Source organism: Chelonoidis abingdonii, chromosome 15 (genome assembly GCF_003597395.2).
Source record: "Chelonoidis abingdonii isolate Lonesome George chromosome 15, CheloAbing_2.0, whole genome shotgun sequence".
Lineage (NCBI taxonomy): Eukaryota > Metazoa > Chordata > Testudines > Testudinidae > Chelonoidis > Chelonoidis abingdonii.
In genome coordinates, this window is record NC_133783.1 from 53,607,981 (window position 1) to 53,630,510 (window position 22,530).

Below are 22,530 nucleotides of genomic sequence, written 5' to 3' on the forward strand. Positions count from 1 at the left end.
CTCCTGACTACTGTCCAGGGTGCCTGTGTATGGCTTCATGAGCCATGGCATTAAGGGGTAGACTGGGTCCCCAAGGATAACTATAGGCATTTCAACATCCCCAATGGTTATTTTCTGGTCTAGAAATTAAGTCCCTTGCTCCAGCCGTTCAGACAGAGCAGAGTTCCTGAAATGCAAGCGTCATGTACCTTTCCTAGCCATCCCACACTGATGTTGGTGAAACATCCCTTGTGATCCACCAATGCTTGCAGCACCATTGAGAAGTATCCCTTTCGGTTTATGTACCGGCTGGCTTGGTGCTCCAGTCCCAAGATAGGGATATGCGTTCCATCTATCGCCTCACCACAGTTAGGTAATCCCATTGCAGCAAAGCCATCCACTATGACCTGCCCTTGATAGCAGCAGCTCAGTGATCACGTTGGCTACTTGGATCACAGCAGCTCCCACAGTAGATTTGCCCACTCCAAATTGATTCCTGACTGACCAGTAGCTGTCTGGAATTGCAAGTTTCCAGAGGGCTATTGCCACTCATTTGTGAACTGTGAGGGCTGCTCTCATCTTGGTATTCTGGCACTTCAGAGCAGGGGAAAGCAAGTCACAAAGTTCCCTGAAAGTGCCCTTACGCATGCGAAAGTTTCGCAGCCACTGGGAATCATCCCAGACCTGCAACACTATGTGGTCCCACCAGTCTGTGCTTGTTTCCGGGGCCCAGAACCAGCATTCCACAGCATGAACCTGCCCCATTACCACCATGATGTCCAAATTGCCAGGGCCTGTGCTTCGAGAGAAGTCTGTGTCCACGTCCTCATCACTCTCGTCACCGCATTGCCGTCGCCTCCTCACCTGCTTTTGCAGGTTCTGGTGCTGCATATACACTGCAGGATAATGCACGAGGCGTTTACAGTGCTCATAGACACTGAGCGGGCTCGATGCTTGCTGTGGTACGGCATCTCCAGGAGAGCAGAGTGGTGGCGGACGCATGATGATGGTTTGCAGCCCTATTGTACTGTCTGCCGCCAACAGCACCCAGTATACAACAGCGGCAGCTGAGCTGAGTGGGTTGCATGCTTGCCGTAGTATGAGGTCTGCGCGGAAAAATGACAATTGTCTGCCATTGCTCTCACGGAGGGAGGGACGACTGATGACATGTACCCAAAACCACCCGCGATAATGTTTTTGCCCCATCAGGCAGTGGGAGGTCAACCCAGAATTCCAATGGGTGGCAGAGACTGCGGGAACTGTGGGATAGCTACCCACAGTGCAACACTCCGAAAGTCGACGTTAGCCTCGGTACCGTGGACGCACTCCGCTGACTTAATGCGCTTAGTGGGGAGACACACAATCGGCTGTATAAAATCGCTTCCTAAAAAATCGACTTCTACAAATTTGACCTAAGTTTGTAGCGTAGACATACCCTTAGTAGCCATATACAACACATTTCCTTTTCACAATATAGGGCAGCCTTGCTTAGGCACAATTCAAGGGACGAGACAGTTAGCTTCAAATATAACGTAATTGTCAAATGAAATGGCCTATATTTGCCAGCAGCATTTCACTATTACTCCGTGTTTTCACTTAGGTCAGGTCTACACTGTGACTTTAAATCGGTTTAATGGCCGATATACCGATTTAACGCTGTATCCGTTCACACGACGTCGTCATTAATATCGAGTTAAACGGCTCCTTAAATCGATTTCGGAACTCCTCCCAAACGAGAGGAGTAGCGCTAAATTCGATAGTGATAACTCGGATTAGGGTTCATGTGGACGGAAATCGACGTTATTGGCCTCCGGGCGGCATCCCAGAGTGCAGCACTGACCGCTCTGGACAGCAATCTGAACTCGGATGCAGCGGGCAGGTAAACAGGAAAAGCCCCGCGAACTTTTGAATTACATTTCCTGCTTGCCCAGCGTGGAGCTCTGATCAGCACGGCTGGCGATGCAGTTTGAAATCGAAAAAGAGCTCCAGCATAGACCGTACGGGAGATACTAGGTCTGATCGCTGTATGGGGAGACAAATCTGTTGTATCCAGCTCCGTTACAGAACACGAAATGCCAAAGCGTTTGAATAAAAAACTCCAGGATACACAGCGCTGCGTGACAAGCGTAACGGGAAGCCAGAGACTCAAATGGACGCTCATGAAGGGAGGGAGGGGGTACTGAGGACTCCAGCTATCCCACAGTCCACAGCAGTCTCTGAAAATTATTTGCATTCTTGGCTGAGCTCCCAATGTCTGTAGGTTCAAACACAGTGTCTGGCGTGGTTCAGGGAACAGCTCCTCAGTTTATTTCCCCCCACCACCACGTGAAAAAAAAAAGGGAAAGATTGCTGTGCTATGGCGTTTGCTCAATGCACTCCGCGAAAAAGGCGCCAAAGGGTTGTCTGCTGCCTTCACAAAGGGAGGGGTGAGGCTGTACCCAGCACCACCCGGGGCAGTGTTTTCTGCCCCATCAGGCACTGTGCTCTCAACACGGAAGTGGGAACTATGGGATAGCTGAGGAACAGCTACCCACAGTGCACCGCTCCTGAAATCGATGGTAGCTTTGGACCATGGACGCAAACAATCGATTTCGGGATCCCACTGTGGACGCGCTAAACCGATTTTATTAGATCTGTTTTGTAATATCGGTTTAAGCTAATTCGAAATAATCGTGCAGTGTAGACGTACCCTTAATCTGTACAATACATTATGACAGCAACATTTACTGTGTGGTTACCATTTAAATGGCTGTTGCAAAATGCCTGGTATACAAGAAGATGCTACATATTGGTATCTATAGTTGTTATCTACTGTCACTGACATGTTAAGATATACACATACTCCAGGCAGTGCCTTCTAGAAAAGGCAAACAGCAGAATCCTCTATAACATGTGCTATGGATGTCAGCATGCAGATCTAATTTATCTGCTCAATGTTCAGATACCCTAGTGACGAGTGCTATAGAAAAATACTGGATTGAAACTGATATTTTATTATGTAATAATTAATAAATTAATAATAATAAAACAGACTTCCTAGGCTTCCACGCTGTCCTCCATCTGGTTCCGGTTCCTATTCCTGCCCCAACCTTACTGGAGCCTTGTTCTAGACACCTCAAGCCTTGCCCTTCTCTTTTATCCAGCCCTGCATCCACCTCCTGACTGCCAGGCCCGAGGACAGGCTCCAACCCTGCTTCGACCTTTGGCCTGCATCTGGATTCTCACTATGATACCGATTTGGTTTGTCTATGGACTCTGACCTCAGTTCTGACCCATGGCCTGTCCTTAGAACCAAGTTTTACCACTGCCCTCGGCCACATCCTGATCCTACATCCGGCATTGACCACCACCCCAAACACCAGGCCTGACTGCCTGGAATCAGAGCCTGTTAGAGTCAAGGTTGTGTGAGGAGCCTAATCTCTGGCATTTCCTGACATCTGCACGCTTCACTGGGCAGGCATAACATTCTCTGAACGCTCCTTTTGTACCGAACACCCCTTTGCATTTCCACATTGCCGTCCATCAAAGAGTCTCAAAGCACTTTTAAAGCAACGAATTCAGCTTCACAATATCCCTGTTTAGTTGGCAAGTATTAGCTCCATTATTCAAGGAAGGAGGCAGGAACACTAAGACCCATACTTCAAAAGTTGCCACTGATTTGAGGTGCCCATCTTGAGACAGTTTGCATCCACAACATATATATGAATGAAAACAAATCAGGTCTTGTGTGTCACAGTGGGTACACAAAAATCAAAGCACAAAATCAACTTTTGAAAAATCTGGGTTTAGGTGATTTTCTCAAGGTTTACTCAGGAAGCCTATGACTAGAACCCAGTTCTCTTGATTTCAGTCTCTTGTCCTAACAAGGCTATTCTTCTGCCCCGGCCGCTTCCATTTACAAGAACTATGTTTGTTCTGTGTTTGTATAGCACCTACTGTATGGGTCCTGGTCCCTAACTACGGCTCCTAAGCATTACAGTGCAACAAATAATAAATAGCAGCAAACTCCATCATCTATTTATATATTCTTTGAAGCGGTATTTCCTGTTACTGATAAATTTACCTATTAAATTTCATTAGTGAATCCTCACCCTCCACTGTGGAAGAGTGTAAAAGAGAAGGACCAATCATTTCTTACTGTACCCTCCATAATCTTCAATTGTTCCATTAAAAAAAAAAAAGGAAACATTTGTCAAGGTCTAAAATAAGCAGTGTGGGCATGTATCATTTTTCCAGTGTGTGTGTTATATTCTTGGAAGTAGGTTGCAAATATTTGCTCAATTCACTCTTCACAGCAACAGGAGCATCTGCTTTTTACACAGTATCACAGCTCTTTCTGTTCATCATTTCAATGACGAGACTCTGTTCTTCTTGTAAAATTCTTTAACAGATGAAGAGTCAGATCATCTCTCTTTCAACAGACCAAGGAAACAGGAGAAGATACAGTGCAAACAGAGTGTATGAGAGGGGGAGTATTTGTTTGTTTTATTGACTCTTAAATTTAGGGAGGAGGTGGTTCTTCCCACCCAAGTTTAGAAGCTTCCCAGGAAAACTGACCCTTATTTCAGCGTGTTTCATAGTGCTAATAGCACAACAGTCAAGGGATTCTTTTTCACATTTTACCATTTTCCCCCCCAAGTGCATGCTTTTAATTATTAACCCGCACCAATGATGAAAGACCAAAAACAGATACCTTTACTCATGACAAATAGCATTTTAGTCCTATTAAAATCTAGAGGACTACTGAGGAGCATTTGTAAAGTAAGCTGCTAGTCAATGTAAGGGCATCAAAAAATTCTAGTCCTAAAGAAAAAATTCCCCTCCCCATCCCAAAGAGCCAGTCATGTCCTCATATGTGTATATTTATAGGCAAAATAATGGCAAAGAAAGACAAGTGGAAAAAAAAAAAAAGCATAATTACCCCCATGGAATTCATTGCCACAAGATGATGGCCAAGTATTTTGGAGGCAAAAGAGACTTAGATATCCATATGTATAATTATTATATCCACAATTATATTAGCTAGTATACAAAAACTAAGGGATCTAAATTCTCACGCTTCAGGGCATAAGACAACCCGTTGTAAATTACTGGTTAGGAAATAATGTTCCCTATGAGACATTTATTTCATTATAGGCTCTTGCATCTTTCTCTACAACATCTGGGACTAACCGCTGGATGGACCATGGATCCAATCAGCCACTTCCTAGAATGATGCTACAATAAACTTATAGGTCAGTAAGAAGTTCTCATATGACAAAGGAAATTAGTCCAGTTTCTCCAGAAGAATCCTTAAGAAGCAAGCTCTGCATTTATGAGACAAAGTATGGTGAGGCTGCACTTTAAAAAGACTGGATAATTGAAATGGTTTCTATGCCCCATTTAGGATCCTCAGGAGTTCAGTTTTCTAAGTATAAAAAATCCACACTGTTCCACACCAGGCCACTAATTCAGCATCTTCGTTCTCCCCTTGATTCCTTTTTGTCTCTAGTCTTTGAGATGATCTGGAGTTTGGGTTTTATATTATCCAGATGACATTTTGATAGTGAGCCCCTCTGGAGAGGCTGCAACCTTTGAGATCAAATGCTCAATTCACCTATTCTCCACTCGAGCATTTGCAATCAATGCAGGGAAGTCAATTCTAATTCTCCATAAGTCACTGGAGCTCCTGGGGCTTCAGATAAAAAAAGAATGACTAGAGATTCTACCTTCCAGAAAAGAAAAGCAGGTTTTCAACCTGTCAGTATTTGAGGATTCAGAGCATAGAATGCTCATGATGGCCCAACTTCTGGTCTCGTTTACCTTGGTATGACCCCAGTGAAGACTCAGGGGTCACCCTGGTGCATGTGACCCTGCTGAAGAGAATGTGAGTGAAGCCAGAGTTGTGCTCTTTACAATGCAAATAACTAAATATGAGTGGTCATGCCTCCTGGTGTCTGAAGTTTTGATTATCTTGTTTTATCCCACTTCAGTAAAGGCTTTCTGTGCTACAGACATCCCTCCCCCACACTCTCCCCTGCACTGGGAATTATTAGAATAATACAATATCTCATTGCCGGCTGCTTAGGCTGCCAAGCCTCCTACCTCCCTGATGAGCCCACAACTTCTTATTACATTATTACGGCACATCTCAGTGGGGAAGAGATTTTTCCAAAGCAATGATCTCCTTTAAACTTTCCGCTGTTAGCAAGAGCTCTCTAAATTATCTGCCCACAAACATCTTCACATTGTCTCAGTCTTAGGAATAGAGTTACTCTGATTACCAATTACCCCACGTCTTTCAGAGGAAGCAAAGAATGCCAGTCTTTGAGCCATAAGAGTAGCCCATTCACATGCTGTAATTTATTCCACAATTTTTCTGGAACATTTGAAATAAAAAAAAAAACAAAACGGACACATCTCTTTCTGGAAAAATATTAAGGAACTTGATAAGAAACTTGGAGCTTTGAGAAACTTGGCTGGACATTTCTATTTCTTTTGAGTTAGTCCTTAAGGAGGTCACACACTTAATTGCAGAACTGATAAAGCATGATAATCCTTACAGACGCAGTATGAATTACAGATCAGGGAAACATGTTGATGGCAGCCAAATCAGCTTAAGTTTGATAGGACGTTTGGAAAAATTCTGACATTCATATTTTTGGCAGAGCTGCCATATAGAGTTCACAGCAACAATGTAAGTTTTGGGCCATTAGTGTAATTATGCTGCCAGTGTTGATAGACTGGATCTAATGTCTCTAGAAGCTAGTTTTAACGTAATTAAAAAGAAAATCCCCAGCAGAAACACATACTAAATGTAGTGGAATCGAAGACAAAAAGGAGCAAATCAGAGCAAAAGTAACAATTATTTCACCAAACATATGATGTTTGATGAAGTAAGAGACACTCCAATCCTAGTAGACGGCACGACACCTACAAGGAAGAAATTTTTTAAACAACTTTAGAATAAAGAATAGTCATGGCTAACTACTATTAGTTCTGAGACCGCTGTAGCCACCTAGTTAATTCTACGAGTCTATCTACAGAGATTTGCAAACTGGTTTAGCCCTCACTTAAAAATAATTTTAACTTGTGTCAATAAATTACCAAATTAAACTAACCCAATTGGATTTAGGAGCTACACTAAAGGATTTGTACTAGTTTAGCTAGAACTATTTAAAGCTGATTTAGCTAATATGACAAAGCTTTTCTGTAATGGATAAGGCATTGAAAAGGGGATGTCAGACTATAAACAGTTCAAGTCTCAAGTAACAGGGACTCAACCTCAAGAACTATAGTAAATTACATGAGTATAATCAGCCTAATCCAAAACCCGCCAAGGTCAATGGAGAGACCCCAATTAGGGGTCAGAAGTTAGAGTCAGAGGTTAAGGCCAGAAGGACTACCAGATCACCTAGTCCACTGGTGGGCAAATTATGCCCCGGGGGCCACATCCAGCCCTCCAGATGTTTTAATCCAGCCCTCAAGCTCCCGCCAGGAAGTGGGGTCCAGGGCTTACTCAGCTCTGGTGGTCCAGCCAGGGAGCGGGGTCGCGGTCTTGCCCCACTCTGCATGGCTCCCAGAAGCAGTGGCATGTCCCTCCTCCGGCTCCTATACGTAGGGGCAGCCATGGTTCAACATGCTGCTCCCACCCCAAGTGCTGCCCCCGCAGCTCCCATTGGCTGGGAACCGCAAACAATGGGAGCTGCAGGAGCAGCACCTGCGGACAGGGTAGCACGCAGAGCCGCCTGGCCGCATCTCTACATAGGAGCCAGAGGGGGGACATGCCACTGTTTCTGGGAGTTGCTTGAGGTAAGCACTGCCCAGAGCCTACCCCCCTGAACCCCTTCCATGCCCCAAACCTCTGCCCCAGCCCTGATCCCCCTCCTGCACCCAAACCCCTCATTGCCAGCCCCACCCCAGAGCCCGCATTCCCAGCCAGAGCTCTCCCGCCCTCCAATCCCCAATTTCGTGAGCATTCATGACCCGCGATACAATTTCCATACCCAGATGCGGTCCTCGCGCTAAAAAGTTTGCCCACCCTGTATATCAGAAGCCACTAACACAACCCAGCACCTTCACACTAAACCCAACAACCAAAACCAGGCCAAATTAGTAAAAACCGCAGGAGACTAGATGGTTACATGCCACAGTGAGAGAATAAGAGGGAGTGAGATGTACCAACGCCAAGGCCCCTGCAAGGTCAGGGAAATGATTGAGAGATATAATTGGATGATCCTTGCAAGTGACTCGCACTCAGACACTGCAGTGGAAGGCGAAAGCCCTCAAGGTCACTGCCAGTCTGACCTGGGGGAAAACCCCTGAGCTTGTGAGCAGGAACCAGCCAGCCAAGCACCTGAGAGAGAGACTGCTTGGTACTACCCCAGAGCCCTAGCCCATTCTTTCCAATATCTCATCCCCGGCTGTGGCCTTCTATGATGCATCAGAGGAAAGAGACCTAAAAAAATCCAAAATACCCTTGGAAGAGGGAGTAACAGAATCCATTCCTGACCCCCTCCTGGTGGCCAGGTGAAGCCCTGAAATGTGAGCTTTTAGGAACATATGACAAACTGGAAGTAAACCCCACCGCTGCTGTCCCCTGCTAGCACAAGCAACCCCACCACACAATCGCACTCATAAATTTGCCCAGCTCTAAAGAGAGAGAGGTTCTTTGCCCCCACAACTGTTATTGGGAGGCTGTTCCAGAACCTCACTCCTCTGACAGTGAGAAACCTCCTTTCATTTTCCAGCCTGGCCAGTTTGTTCTTGTGGCAACAATGTCCTTTATCTTAAATAGAGCTTCCCCCTCTTTGGTTTTTATCCCCCATGATGTATGTATAGAGAGCAATCATATTCTCTCTCTGCCAGGCTAAACAAACCAAGCTCTTTCCTTATCTTCTCATAAGATAGGCCCTCCACTCCCCTCATCATCCTTGTAGTTCTTCTCTACACCTGTTCCACTTTGTATTCATCTTTCTTGAACATGGGAGACTGGAATTGTGCACAGTATTCTAGATGAGGTCTTACCAGTGCCTTCTGCAATGGCATTAATACTTGTCTATCGCTACTGGAAATGACTCACTTGATATAGCCTAGGATCACATTTGCCTTTTTCACGACCACATTACATTGGTGCCTCCGTCATCTTGTGATCAACCCATGCACCCAGGTCTCGCTCTTCCCCCATCATGTCCAAATGGTGAGCCCCTAGCTTGCAGCAGAAATTCTTATTGTTAGACCCTTAGACCTTGCACTTGGTACTCTTATATTTCATCACATTTCTGTCACTCCAGTCTTCAAGGTCATCCAGATCATTAGCATACACCTACTTTTTGTGACAAGCTTATTAATAAAAATAGTGAATAAGACTGATTCCAAGACCAATACTTAAGGAACTCCACTAGTAACCTCCTTCCAGTCCAATAGTTAACCTTTCAACACAACCCACTGCCTTCTCCCCTTTAGCCAATTCTTTCTTCACTTTACAGTGCTTGTACTAATCCCAAAGTCTCTAATTTATGTAATAATATCCCATGTAGTACTGTACCAAATGCTTTATTAAGTCCATGTATGTTAGATCTATTGTATTCCCCTTAGCGAAAAAAAATTAATTAATTTCCAGAGAAAGAAAGTCTGGCATGATCTACCTTTGGAAAACCATGTTGAATTATATCCCCTTTACTGTTTGTTTCCATGAACTTAATTATCCTTTCCTTCACAATCTGTTCTAAGGCAGAGGTTCTCAAACGTCATTGCACCGTGACCCCCTTCTGACAACTAAGTTACTACATGACCCTGGGAGGGGGGCGGAGCCTTATCCCCACCACCCTGGGGAGGGGAGAGGGAATCACAGCCCAAGCCCCATCGCTGCAGGTGTGGTAGAGAGGGGGCCACATCCTGACCCCTACCGCCCCAGTGGGGCTGGAGCTAGGGCTTCAGCTTCAGCCTTGGGTCCCAGCAAGTCTAATGCTGGCCCTGGCAACCCCATTAAAATCGGGTCACGACCCACAGTTTGAGAACCACAGTTCTTAGGCACACTGCTAAGGGCAGACTAACAGGTCTACCATTGACAAGATCACTGTTTTCCCCCTTTCTTAAATATAGTTACAATGTTAGCTATACTCCAGTCATATGGCACTAGCCCTAAATAGATAGATTTATTAAAAATCCTTGCTCCTAAGCTAGCAATCTCATGTGTCAGTTCTTTCAGTAGTCTGGGATGGAAATGATCTGGTCCCCCCTGATTTGACCACATTAAGATCTTCATATTTTTCTCCCACCTCAGATGTGGTCATTTCCATACACTCATTTCCATCTGCCATCCTGCCTTCATACCCATATTCCATATTATCATCCTTACTGAAAACCAAGGCAAAATATTCATTTAGGTCTTGGGCCATATCTCTTCAACCTCCTTCCCATCCACACCGAACAGTGCCCAACCTCATCCTTTCTTATTCTTTTTTTTAACAACACTATAAATCCCAAGCCTCTTCCACATTTAAGTCTTTGAGTGCTTCAATCCAGTTGATGTCTTCAACAAATTCCCTTAATTTCCCAAAGTCTTTCCTTTTGAAACCAAAATCCATAGCTGATCGCTTGGTTTTGATTATCCTTCCATTTAATTTAAACTAAATAAACTCATGATCACTTGAGCCAAAGTTATTTCCTACGACTAGCTCTTCTATGACGTCCTCACTACTTACCAAAATCAAATCTAAAACTGTATCGCAATTGACTGCAAGGGACTTTGAATCAGGCCCTATTGCCACAACTGATTTTCTGTCTTTTATTTCTTCTTAAACCTGGGTGGCTATCAGTCAGGCTCTAATTCAAATCATCATCACCACAGCATCTAAAAATAGTTGATTGGCATGGATCAGATGCGAAAAAAAGGAAGAAAAATAGTCAGCATGAAATGCATTAGAGGAGCTGTCAATTGACTTGAAAAAGTCAATTATTTTTAAGTCATTATTGACTTTCCTAAAGTAACAAAATCTGGAGAGCACTTGACTGCTGAACTGATTTCTTCATCTCCTATTCTTGCCCATTTTAAAAGTATTCTCTAAAACAACAGGACTTTACATTTTCAGCTTTCAAGATAGTGTGCAAAACCTCTAACACCCAGGGCTGGAACCAACCCTGCTGGATTAACTGGAGTAGGTCCACGTACCCACTTACCCAACATCTACCTCCCGGAAATGTAAACACACAAGCCAAGGTTTTGATGCGACTAGCCAGAAAGTACAAGCAGAGGTGAGTCAAGCTCCCATCTGTTAATTATGCAGAATGAGAGTTCTCCAAATCCACTTCTTGTCACTTGTGCTTTGCATACTAATGTCTCAATCCTGCAAATACTTATGCACAGAATTTATTCATGTGAGTAGCCCAATTGATGATAAAGGAATTACTCACACGACTAATGCTACTTAGGTAGGTAAATGTTTGCAGGATCAGTCCTTAAGCTGGTAATACATGATGCTTTTCTCTTTTGTGTGATTGTACACCCTGTTGGTTAACTTCACTAACTCTATTACTACATATATTATGATAGCTCCCAAAATCCCCATTCAAGACTGGAGTCCCACCATGCTGAACGCTGTACAAACCCAGGAAAGAGAGAGACCATCTGTGCTCTGAAGGATTTATAATCTAAATGGGTGTATGTTCCCCTGATCAAAGAGTCCTTAAAATTAGAGTCTAGGAGCACAATGTCCCAAGTGCACAGTGTGCTTTGAATAAGAAAACATTAACAGAAAGTTGTTTATTAGCCTTGCAGGTCTGTTTGACAGCCACTCTTAGAACCATCTATGCACTGTATGTCATGCTGCCTTCGATGCATGGAACTCCCCAATGCAATTAAACCAGAACACCAGTACCCGCTCCTCCTCCAATTCCTTCCTCTTCACCAACATTTGCTGTGATACCTACAAGGAAGTCAACCAACTAATGATCTAGTTATACATCCATGGGAAACTGCTGTTCATTTGCTTTTTTAAAATCCAAGATGATTTGGAAACATCAGGAACCACATATATAAGTTTGTGTGATTACACAGATTACTTTTGTCACCTTTATCCTCCCTTCTTAATTTTGGTCACACTTGCTTGTAACATTTTGTGTCAAATGTTTTGGGGCTGGGACTATGCACAATGGAGCCCTCATCCCCGCTTGCATCTAGCCATTATAGCAATACTAATAATAAATATTTAAAAAAAAAAAACACGAGGGTTTCATCTTTTAAGACTGCATGGAATTTTTTAAAAAAGCAGATGTGAAGAACAGATGTAATTTCATAACAGCTTGTGATGGAAGAATCATAGCATTACTCTTATATTTACTTGAAGGAAAGGATAGGAATTTAAAGTTTTGATTTAAAAACAGAAAAATATTTACAGGACATCATTCATTATTGTGTTTCTACATCTCATATTATTTAAAATCTACAAGGAACTGAACATTGAAAAAACCTTCCTACTCTCTGGGACATCATCAGAGAGATAAAGTTTCTGACAGACAGCTTAGTATGCTTGTAATAGCAACCCTTTGGGTCCTTGCTTAATGCTGGGTGTTTTAGTTGCCTGTATTACGATTCACCTTGACAATGAAAAAAATAATAAGACCAATAACTTAGTGTGCCGTACCTTGGAACCTGCCAAAATACTGCTCAGCATTTTAGTTCCTTTTCCAATACCGACCACTGCAAAGACAGAAAGAGAAATATCACAGCATTCTATTCCAATAACTAGATTCACAACCTCCCTCTCCTCACTGTCATCCATCAGGCTAGTCAGAAATAACACATTTCCTGCACTATTTGCATATAAATGGACTCAATTATCATGATCAGCTGAATGAGTCTTTTAAGAGGAGGATACCAAAAGATAAAGATATTGCCTAAGAGAAACTACCTCTGATGTTCTATCTGCTGGGGCTGAGGAAAGGACAAGAAGCAGAAGACAGATAAGCTTTGCCTATTGTTAAAATGCTTTAATTCTACCCTGTGATTGGATTTATTTTGCTGTACTTTCAGTCATCAGTAAAGAAAGACATAGCACAAACTATGGTTCTCAGTATGGCCTGATAAAGTCTTTGGCAAGGTTCATTACTGGTAAGTCAAAGCCATCACTGTAACTAATGGACCATTTCAAGGTTATTAGCGACCTGTAGTAATGCAGCTAAGGTAGCAGAAAATAACATAATAGAATTACTTTGGCACCGATAGGACCAGGGCAAGAAAGTAAAATAATCATGAAGTCCCCGAGTCTCTTGCTAGGATCATTTATAAATCAAACAGGCAGGCTCATGTGTTTGTGTGGCCCACTGTTTTTTTCAATTTTAAACTACACTTTGACATGTCAAAGCGATTAACAATCAGATTTTCAAAGTAAACGGGTAGAAAAAATCTCTTTACTGTGTTAGGATCCACATTAAAACTTCCTACAGTAACGTGTTTTTCTTTACTAACTTTTTCCATTGATTTTCTGCACAGTGTTCAGAAGTAGTAGATGCAACAGGAACAGGAAAACAAGAAAACCAGATACATTATAACCACACATTTGTAAAACTGTCATCGCTATACGAAGAGTATACGTAGGATTCTCCAGTACTACTTTGAGTAGGGGCTATACCTCAATATTGCTGCAAAATGGTTATTAATAAATTATTGTAATTCTCTTTTATATTGTTAATTAGTATAATCTTGCCTTTACTCAGTTTTAGGACATACAATTATTTGCACACACAATACTCGAAGAATATGATAGCTCATGGGCTTAAGTTTTTAATTGCTAATTAATGAAATCAAATGCTAAGGGAATCCATAGGAAATCTTTGCTTTCCACCAACCAGTAACCAGCACCAAAAGTGTCAAAGAGGAGGACACCTCCTTAGCAATAAAACCAAATATATTACCTCCACCTGTGTTTATACATGCTCTGGAATGCAGCTTTACAACTTCCGTTTTGCTTTAATGGTCTATATATCTTTTTACATACATCTTTCAAAATAGCATAAAAGTGTTAGTCTATACAAGGGACAAATCAGAATAACTATTTGATAGAAGCTAATTACAAGCTGGAAATGTAGGAACCATTTGGTCAAAAGACAAGCAAACAACAAGAGTGTCTCGTTAAAGAATAGGAGACTAGTTTGGTATAGACATGGTCTTTATCTCAAGAAAATAAAACTTCTTAAAATACTTGTGTTTTAGAAAGAGATAGTTGTGTATTCAGGATATTCCAAAGGGGGTGATGTTTATGATGCATTATCAGAGCTAGGAACTAAGTAATAAAAGAGGCCCTCTTTATCCCTCCCCCTTGGAAAGGGAAAAAAACCAAAGACTTCTAGAATTATCTTTATTGAAACTGATTTATTTTACAATTGCTCTAAAGTCTTCAAATGGTAAGAAAAACATTTATGGTTGGACAGCGTTTAATGGATGATAGTTATGTCTAACTCTATGTTTCCTTTTGAAGGTGAAAACCTCGGTTGTCCCTTAAATGCTTTGAAATGTGTATTTGCAAATGTAATAACTGCCTCAATACCACTATTATGTGAACAGTGGATGTTTTATGTAAAAAATGGAATCAAATGACCTTGCTACAACAGATTGCTAATATAAGAAGTCATTCGAGTATAAAATCATTCATATTAATTGGAAACTTAATTAGTTACATAGCAATGGTTAACCAACTCCTTACCAAACTCAGGAAGGCAAGAAAAACCTCTCTGTAGATTGGTAAGAAATAAGACATAATCTCACTGCATAACTCTTTAAGTTGAAAGACTTTATTTAAGAATCAATTCAGTTTAAAATGACTTCTAAGAGTTTGAACACTTTTATATGCAACACTGGAGTGTTTGGACTCATTTGAAATAAAATTTCAACTTCTATTAAACCTTGATGAAACTAAAGGGATATCTCAGAAAATTGACTGAATAAAAGAAAAAGTTAAAGCTCTAACTTAAAGCCAGTTCAGGGATGTGAGTCCCATTATTTCAGCTACATGGGGTTCTTGCCATGCCTGAGGGGGCACTATGATTTAAAGACAAGTAAATAATTCTTCAGCTGGCTAAATTGCTTTTGTCTTTGTGTTGGGGAAACTCTCAGAACTTCTTTAAGATTGGACCTACCATTTCCCTGTCTCACTAAACTATATGATTTTTAGCAATTTTGTGATAATTACCTCTGAGCCTGTCTTCCCTGCCAGCTTGGGACTCCAGAACCCTGCCTTGTTGTGGCAGACACACAAGTCTGCTGCAACACAGACCCAGGGTCTGAACCATGACCCCAAAGCTGCAGACTTTAACCAAAACATCTCAGCAGGTTTCCTATCTCCAGCACCCAGACACCCAGCTCCCAATGGGATCCAAACCCCAAATAAATCCGTTTTACTCTGTATAAAGCTTATGCTGGGTAAACTCATAAATTGTCCGCCCTCTATAATACTGATAGAGAGATATGCACAGCTGTTTGCTCCCCCAGATATCAATCACTTACTCTGGGTTAATTAATAAACAAAAGTGATTTTATTAAGTAGGATTAAAGTGGTTTCAAGTAATAACAGACAGAACAAAGTAAGTTACTAAGCAAAATAAAACAAAATATGCAAGTCTAAGCCTAATATATTAAGAAACTGAATACAGGTAAATCTCCCCTCAGACATGTTCCAATAAGCTTCTTTCACAGACTAGACTCCTTCCTAGTCTGAGCCCAATCCTTTCCTCAGGACAATTCTTGTTAGTTCCAGCTCAGGTGACAACTAGGAGACTTTCATAACTGGCAACCCTCCTTGTTCTGCTCCACCCCTTTTATAGCTTTGGCCCAAGGTGGGAATCCTTTGTCTCTCTGGGTTCCCACCCCTCCTTCTAACTGGAAAAGCACCAGGTTTAATAGGGATTCCAGTAACAGGTGACATGGTCACATGTCACTATAAGACCTCACTCTTCATTACCCACAGGCTGGTCCCCACGTCCACAGGAAGGCTTGCAGGTATATAAACCATCTACAACCAACTGCCCTACTCTATGGGAGCCATCAAGATTCTGAACCACCACTAATGGTCCACACTTTGCATAATTACAACAGGACCCCAGAGTTACATTTTATTTTCCTAGTTTCAGATACAAGAATGATACATTCATACAAATAGGATGAACACACTGAGATTATAAGCTTTGTAATGATACCTTACAAGAGACCTTTTGCATAAAGTATATTACAGTTACATTACATTTACACTCAAGCATATTTCCATAAACGTATGGAGTACAACATCACAACATCTACACTGCAATAACAAACTCGCAGCATCGAGTCGCAGAGCATGGGTCAGCTGACTCGGCTTTGTGGGGCTCAGGCTGCGAGACTAAAACTAGCAGTATAAATCTTTGAGTTTGGACTGGAGCTTGAGCTCCAAGACCCACCCCCCTCACTGGGTCTTCAGCCCGATCCCGAATGACTACCCTGCAATTGTATAACCCCACAGCGTGAGCCCCACAAGCCCAGGTCAGCTATCGTCATTCTGCAGGTCTTTTATTGCCAATATAGGATCTCTCTATTAATTAATCTATCTCCTAGAACTGGAAGGGACCTTGAAAGGTCATCAAGTCCAGCCCCCTGCCTCCACTAGCAGGACAAAGTACTGATTTTTGCTCCAGATCGCTAGGTGGCCCCCTCAAGGATTGAACTTACAACTCTGGGTTTAGCAGGCTAATGCTCAAACCACTGAGCTATCCCTGCTAGCCAGGCTGCTCCTTAATAAAAACCCAAAACTGAACTGTATTAGGCCTTGCTCAAGATATACCTTCAGAGCAAGTGGACAGGGCCACAACCACTTAGAGTATTTAGAACCAGACTGGACAAAACACTGTTAGCATGTACCATAGAGAACCATCCTGTAGTGGCTGGGAGATCGACAATGACTCGATAGCTCTTTTCCACATTCATTTGTTTTACCACCATAATTCATGGGACACAACAACATACTATGGATACATCTATGCTGCAAAGAAAAAAAAACCCATAGCTATGAGTCTCAGAACCTGGGTCAACTGACCTGGGCTTGCACTATGGAGTTAAAAATAGTAGTGTAAACATGCTCAGACCCACCTCCTTCTGGGTTTCAGAGCCCAGGCTCTAGCCTGAGCCCAGACTTCTACACTACTACTTTTAGCCCCATAGTATGAACCCCTGGCACCTGCGTGAGTGGACCCAGGCTTTAAGACTTGGTACCAAGGGTTTTTTATTGCAATGTAAACATGCCCTATGAAGTCATTAACTTCTAGGTCACCGATTCAAATACAGCTTAGGTAAATAGTGATTTAAAGTGGTCATAATCTGATAGTCTGTGATTTATACCAAATGAAACACTGGTTGCAGAATGTATGCCAGGTTCAGAAGAGAGGCTGAAGCTCATACGAACGTGAAGACTGAACTGCTCTCACCCCTAAAGGGCAGGCACTACAGGTCAGGGTAGAAGCACACCAGCAGAGTAGCACGGGGGTGGGAGAAGCTTTTAGGGCTGCTGCTGACACTTTGAACCTATTTCATGGCTAACTAGTGAACATCAGCCACTACCCAAGTGGGTGTCTCTTATCTCAGAAGACTTCCATGCACCAACCATTCCCCAGCCTACACTCAATTTGAGAGGATAAATGGTGACTTCTGCCTTGTCAAGAAAGTGATTGAAACTGATTTTCACATCAAAGTGCTTGTACAATTTTCTGCTCTCTCTTAGCTTCCATCATGCAACCATCACACTTCACATAATTACAGTCTGTTCAACTCCTATTCTGGGGCAGACCTCTATCCACTGAGGGAGACGATCAGAAACGTTTGGTCTAAAGCTTTCCAAAGTTTTACATTAGAGACAGGCTGCTCCTTAATAAAAACCCCAAACTGAACTGAATTAGGCCTTGCTCAAGCATTGTCTAGTGCAGTGGTCAGCAACCTTTCAGAAGCGGTGTGCCGAGTCTTCATTTATTCACTCTAATTTAAGGTTTCGCGTGCCAGTAATACATTTTAATGTTTTTAGAAGGTCTCTTTCTATAAGTCTATAATATATAACTAAACTATTGTTGTATGTAAAATAAATAAGGTTTTTAAAATATTTAAGAAGGTTCATTTAAAATTACATTAAAATGCAGAGCTCCCCAGACCGGTGGCCAGGACAGGGCAGTGTGAGTGCCGCTGAAAATCAGCTCGCGTGCCGCCTTCAGCACTCATGCCATAGGTTGCCTACTCCTGGTCTAGTGATCTCTCAAGTGCTCGAATGTCAGTGGAGAGAGTGCTTTCACCCAGCTGTTACAAATAGGCAGAAAGGTCTGATATCAAGCAGAAAGAAAGAATCAGAGCACAGATCTTGAAATTTGAGGCCACAGATGCACAGCTCAAGAGGAGAGGTTTAGTAGCCTCAAAGACTTCTTGTGATGCTGCTCTGTAGGTGGAAGAAAGCTTCCCCCACCACCACCAATACGCCGGAGACAACAGAGAACAGCTAACTGAACTTTTAGAAAAAATAACAAAAAAATATTTTTCTTTTATTTCTTCCCTTCCCCCAACTATTTCTTCTCACATCTTTAGAAATTTTAAAGCATTCACTCCCACCCACCTACCAATTCTGTCCTTTTCTATTTGGCCTGCATTGATTTTTCTCTGTCACTAGAAGAAAACATCCTTTGCCCTTGTGAGGCATCGATCGGAAACATATTAAGGTGATGCACTTTTCTGTCTTTACCAGACGTACACCGAGCTTGAATAAATTCTGTCATGCCACAGATGCAAGCTCTGGAGCCCACTGGCTGCCAGAAGACAGTAGGAGAAGCAATTAAAAAGCCTCAATGATTTTTTGTGTGTTTTGTTTTCTGGATCAATGCTGATAACTTCCCACAACAAGAAATAATGTGCTCAATGGGAACATCTGTGCAAGAGAAAGAACCTTCCACTTCATAACCAGACACAATGTTCTTCATCAAATGGCAACCGAGTAAACAGGAAATTGGATCAAGTAGAGCTAAAGTTTACTTCTAGTCTGTGGGAGTTACATTTTACAATGCACACAGGCCACAGAGAGACAAATACCAACATACTGGCAGCCATTAGGAACAGACTCTGTCTCCCTGAAGCACAGTTCTACTTTGAGAAGTGACTATGTCAAAACTCCCTTTGTATATTCACAGTCACACCTGTTGAATTTAATTACAAAACAGAATTTTTACTGTTTTTATTCCTTTTAAGCCCTGCAGAGCAACACAGCTAAGATTATGGAAGCTGCAGATTCTGTTCTATGTTGTTCTTTGACAAAATTATTGATGATGATGTGCAAGTTGGGATTCATCCATCTCGACTCTTGGACTCAAGGCTGAGTTTACACAGCTGGCAATTATCATTCCAATACTAGTAAATTGAACATACTTGATATAGAAATCACTGAGAGATAGTAAGAGTAGAAACCTCATTGATGACTTTGTTATTAGATGGGTTATTTTTCACTTCCTATCCGGAACTATTGTGTTGCTGCACTTCATAACTGAACTGAATCCTACACATCTCTAGTTTCTAAAGCACTTTGGGATCTTCTGAGATAAAGACACAGAAATATAAAGCATTATTATAACAACAAACACTAGAGAAAATTACAGCAGCTACAAAACACCAGCTTAGCCAAACAAAAGTATCTGTTTCTCAGGCTATTAGAAGTACAATTGATTAAATAAAAACAAAGATATTGCAGATATTCATATTTTAATTACCCAGAACTCCTGCAGCTGCACTATCTAGAGTCCCACCATGTCCAATCTTCAAAATCTGTTTTTTCCTTTTTCTTGCACACTTTTGTATACCAGCTTCTGCAAAAATAAATTGACAAAATGCATTACAGAACAACCTCAGAACATGCAATACATTAAAAAAGAAAACATTCAATGGAAATAATGTTTCTCCATACTCTGATTAAATCGTGAATTATATTCACACCCACACCCACACAATTAGCTATCAGCTAATTATAAATAATCTTATGCACCATTATACACAGGAGCGTTAAAGGCATATACAAGAAACACCAGAGTGGACAGGTTAACTGATTTGTTTCATTAATGAAACATGTAACACTATCACCGGCTGAACACACTCACAGAAAGCATCACTGAGCCTTCTTGCTTTATTTGATTGCACTTAATGGGCCACATACCACTCAGCTCCATGAATGGTTTCAATAGGGATGTCTATATGCAACTGAGTGGAATTTGCTCTTTGTTGCCCATTTGCTGTTATGGCATATAATAAATAGTCTCATATGGTGTAACGTGACTGGCCTGTTACAATCCCATCTAGGAATTCCATAGCCTTGATCTCTCCCTGAAAAAAGAAACATTCAGCAGACTCTCTGGACCATTATAAACTTGAAAGCAAGTCAACTGAATATACATATGCCCCCAAGTCCCCTTTCCAATAAGCTTTATAACAACTTGCCTATTATTTCAAGTGTTTTTCTCTCTCTTTGGTTACAGTGAGAGTCTCATACAAACAACAGAAAGAACTTTGAAACTAGCTGTCAACAAAGTGCGACAACTGTAATTATGCTACATGACATAAATCCAGCACTGCGAGTCTCATGGGCAGACCCCTGTGCCTGCATGGAGCCCCACTCAATAGGTGTCTACTGCAGTTTTCCAAGCAGGATTGGGGCCTTATACTGCAGGAGGCTCTGTAATCTCCAATCAGGATCAGGGCTTCATTATGCTACGTGCTGTATACAAGATAACATGGTCCTTGCCCCTTAAGGAGGTTACAATCTTAAACCCCAACCCTGCAATGCACTATGGAATGGCATGGAGCCCACCTGAAGTCAGTGGGGATTGGTTCTGTAGTGTTCCAACCCTGTTATTCACAATCCTTAAGTTCTGTTCCACTCAGACAGACTCATGGGCCTCTGGGTGGGACTAAAATTATTTCAGTGGGACTTGATGGAGGCATAAGAATCCACCACCATGGACCATACTGCAAGAGCAGGACCCACTGGAGTAAACAATCTGAAAAACTAAGGAGAAAATATATTTCTTCTGGCTCTCTCTTTCCATGACAGACAACAGTGATATGAATTTTGAAAAGGAAAAGGTAATATGTTCCTAGGAGTTATGATTTAGATATCGCCTGTGTTTGCTGGGATACTAAAATAACAAAGAGGAAGCTCAAATACATACCAGAAGCTTGAGAAAGCCTAAGTAGGTGAACACAAATGGATAACTTATTTGTGAAATCAGACACCTGAATGAAAGTAGCACTTTCATTTTTAATTTAATTTTAGGACAGTTTTTAGTGTCTCCTTCCTGTGACTAAGGATTTTTGTCTATATGTATTTTAACAGACATTTTACAAGTCTCACTTCCCTTTAACCAAAGTGTCCCTCAATTAGATTTTTCCAGCTTTGCAGCCCTGGAAAATCTGGATTTTTAAACTTGCTTTGAAACTTCCAGGTGCACCTCTGGTATCAGAATTTGTATGTCAAGTAAACTCATGATTATCTCCATGCACAGATGAAGGGGTGGCCACAAATTAGGTGTGGATTCAAACTATGCTGATTAGGGGATATGAACGGGTGAAGGTACAAACTGCACAGCAAGGAAGCTACACACAGGCAGTAATTTGCACTCACAAAACCCTTACTTGGGCCTGGGGTAACTGGAATGGGACAATTACACAGGCAAGGGGTCCCCAGCCACCTGCAAAGGGGAAACTGATGGTGCAGCAATTGGATTTGCAGACATACATTTAGAGGGCAAAGTACTGTGTGCAGACTGATACTCTCAGCACGAAGCTCCCAAAATGTGTCATCCAGACCTGCCTCCGACCAACGTACCCGCAGTCCCAGCTTGAACCACCCGCCGTGGCCTCCCCCACCTAGCCCGAGGGCGACATCCTGCCCCTTCCCTGCAGTACCTGCCAGCAGCTTCTCCTTCAGCTGGTTGAGCACATTAGCTGAAGTGGGCCCTTTGGGTTTATACACAGCAAACAGCCCACTCAGAGAGAGCAGTTTAGTTGCTGCTGGGTTGGCCATAACACGCCCCAGGTTCCCGTGCACCTTCTCAGCCATGCTCCGGGCCGGGCTCGCCCAGGCTAAAGATGCACCGCGGAGGCCAGGGGACGACGGCTCTGGCCCGGCTTTCCGGGGCCGTGCTTCCCCTCCACCCACGTGGGGCCCGGGCTGCAGCAAGGAAGAGCCCGGCGCGCCGGTCACGCGGAGGCGGTGCTGGGAGATGTAGTATTCGCCCAGCCCTGGGCGCTGCAGCCTGCGCCGGGCACGAGCGGAGATGGTTAGAGAGGCCGCAGCCTGCAGCTCGGCTGGGCTCTGCTGCCGCGGGTTGAGCGGTGTCAGGGCAGCCCAGGGGTGCGGGGCTGTGGCCCCCCGGGAGGGGCCAGGATTCCGTTCCCCCGCGGTGCACAGGCTGTGGCTGCTCTGGGCAGCGCCTGCACAACGTTGTGCAGAGGGTGAGCCGCTTTCCAGAGAAACGCCTGGTCGAGGGGAGGGGGTCACAGGGATGGCACCGCGCAGCTCTGCTAGGGGCGCA

At 42.8% G+C, this 22,530-nt stretch overlaps 1 protein-coding gene across 1 annotated transcript in view; it reads right to left on the reverse strand.

The window, feature by feature from the left end:
* The window catches only part of TRUB1 (TruB pseudouridine synthase family member 1), a 47,757-nt gene extending 25,576 nt beyond the window's left edge, over nucleotides 1–22,181 (reverse strand). Inside the window, exons 1-3 of the mRNA XM_032764168.2 lie at nucleotides 21,902–22,181; nucleotides 19,714–19,809; nucleotides 12,603–12,658 (exon numbers count right to left, since the gene is read on the reverse strand). Of these exons, the coding sequence (XP_032620059.1) occupies nucleotides 12,603–12,658; nucleotides 19,714–19,809; nucleotides 21,902–22,055 (306 nt within the window). The 5' untranslated portion in view covers nucleotides 22,056–22,181. The remainder of the gene's footprint in view (nucleotides 1–12,602; nucleotides 12,659–19,713; nucleotides 19,810–21,901) is intronic.
* Between the last annotated feature and the right edge of the window lie 349 nt (nucleotides 22,182–22,530).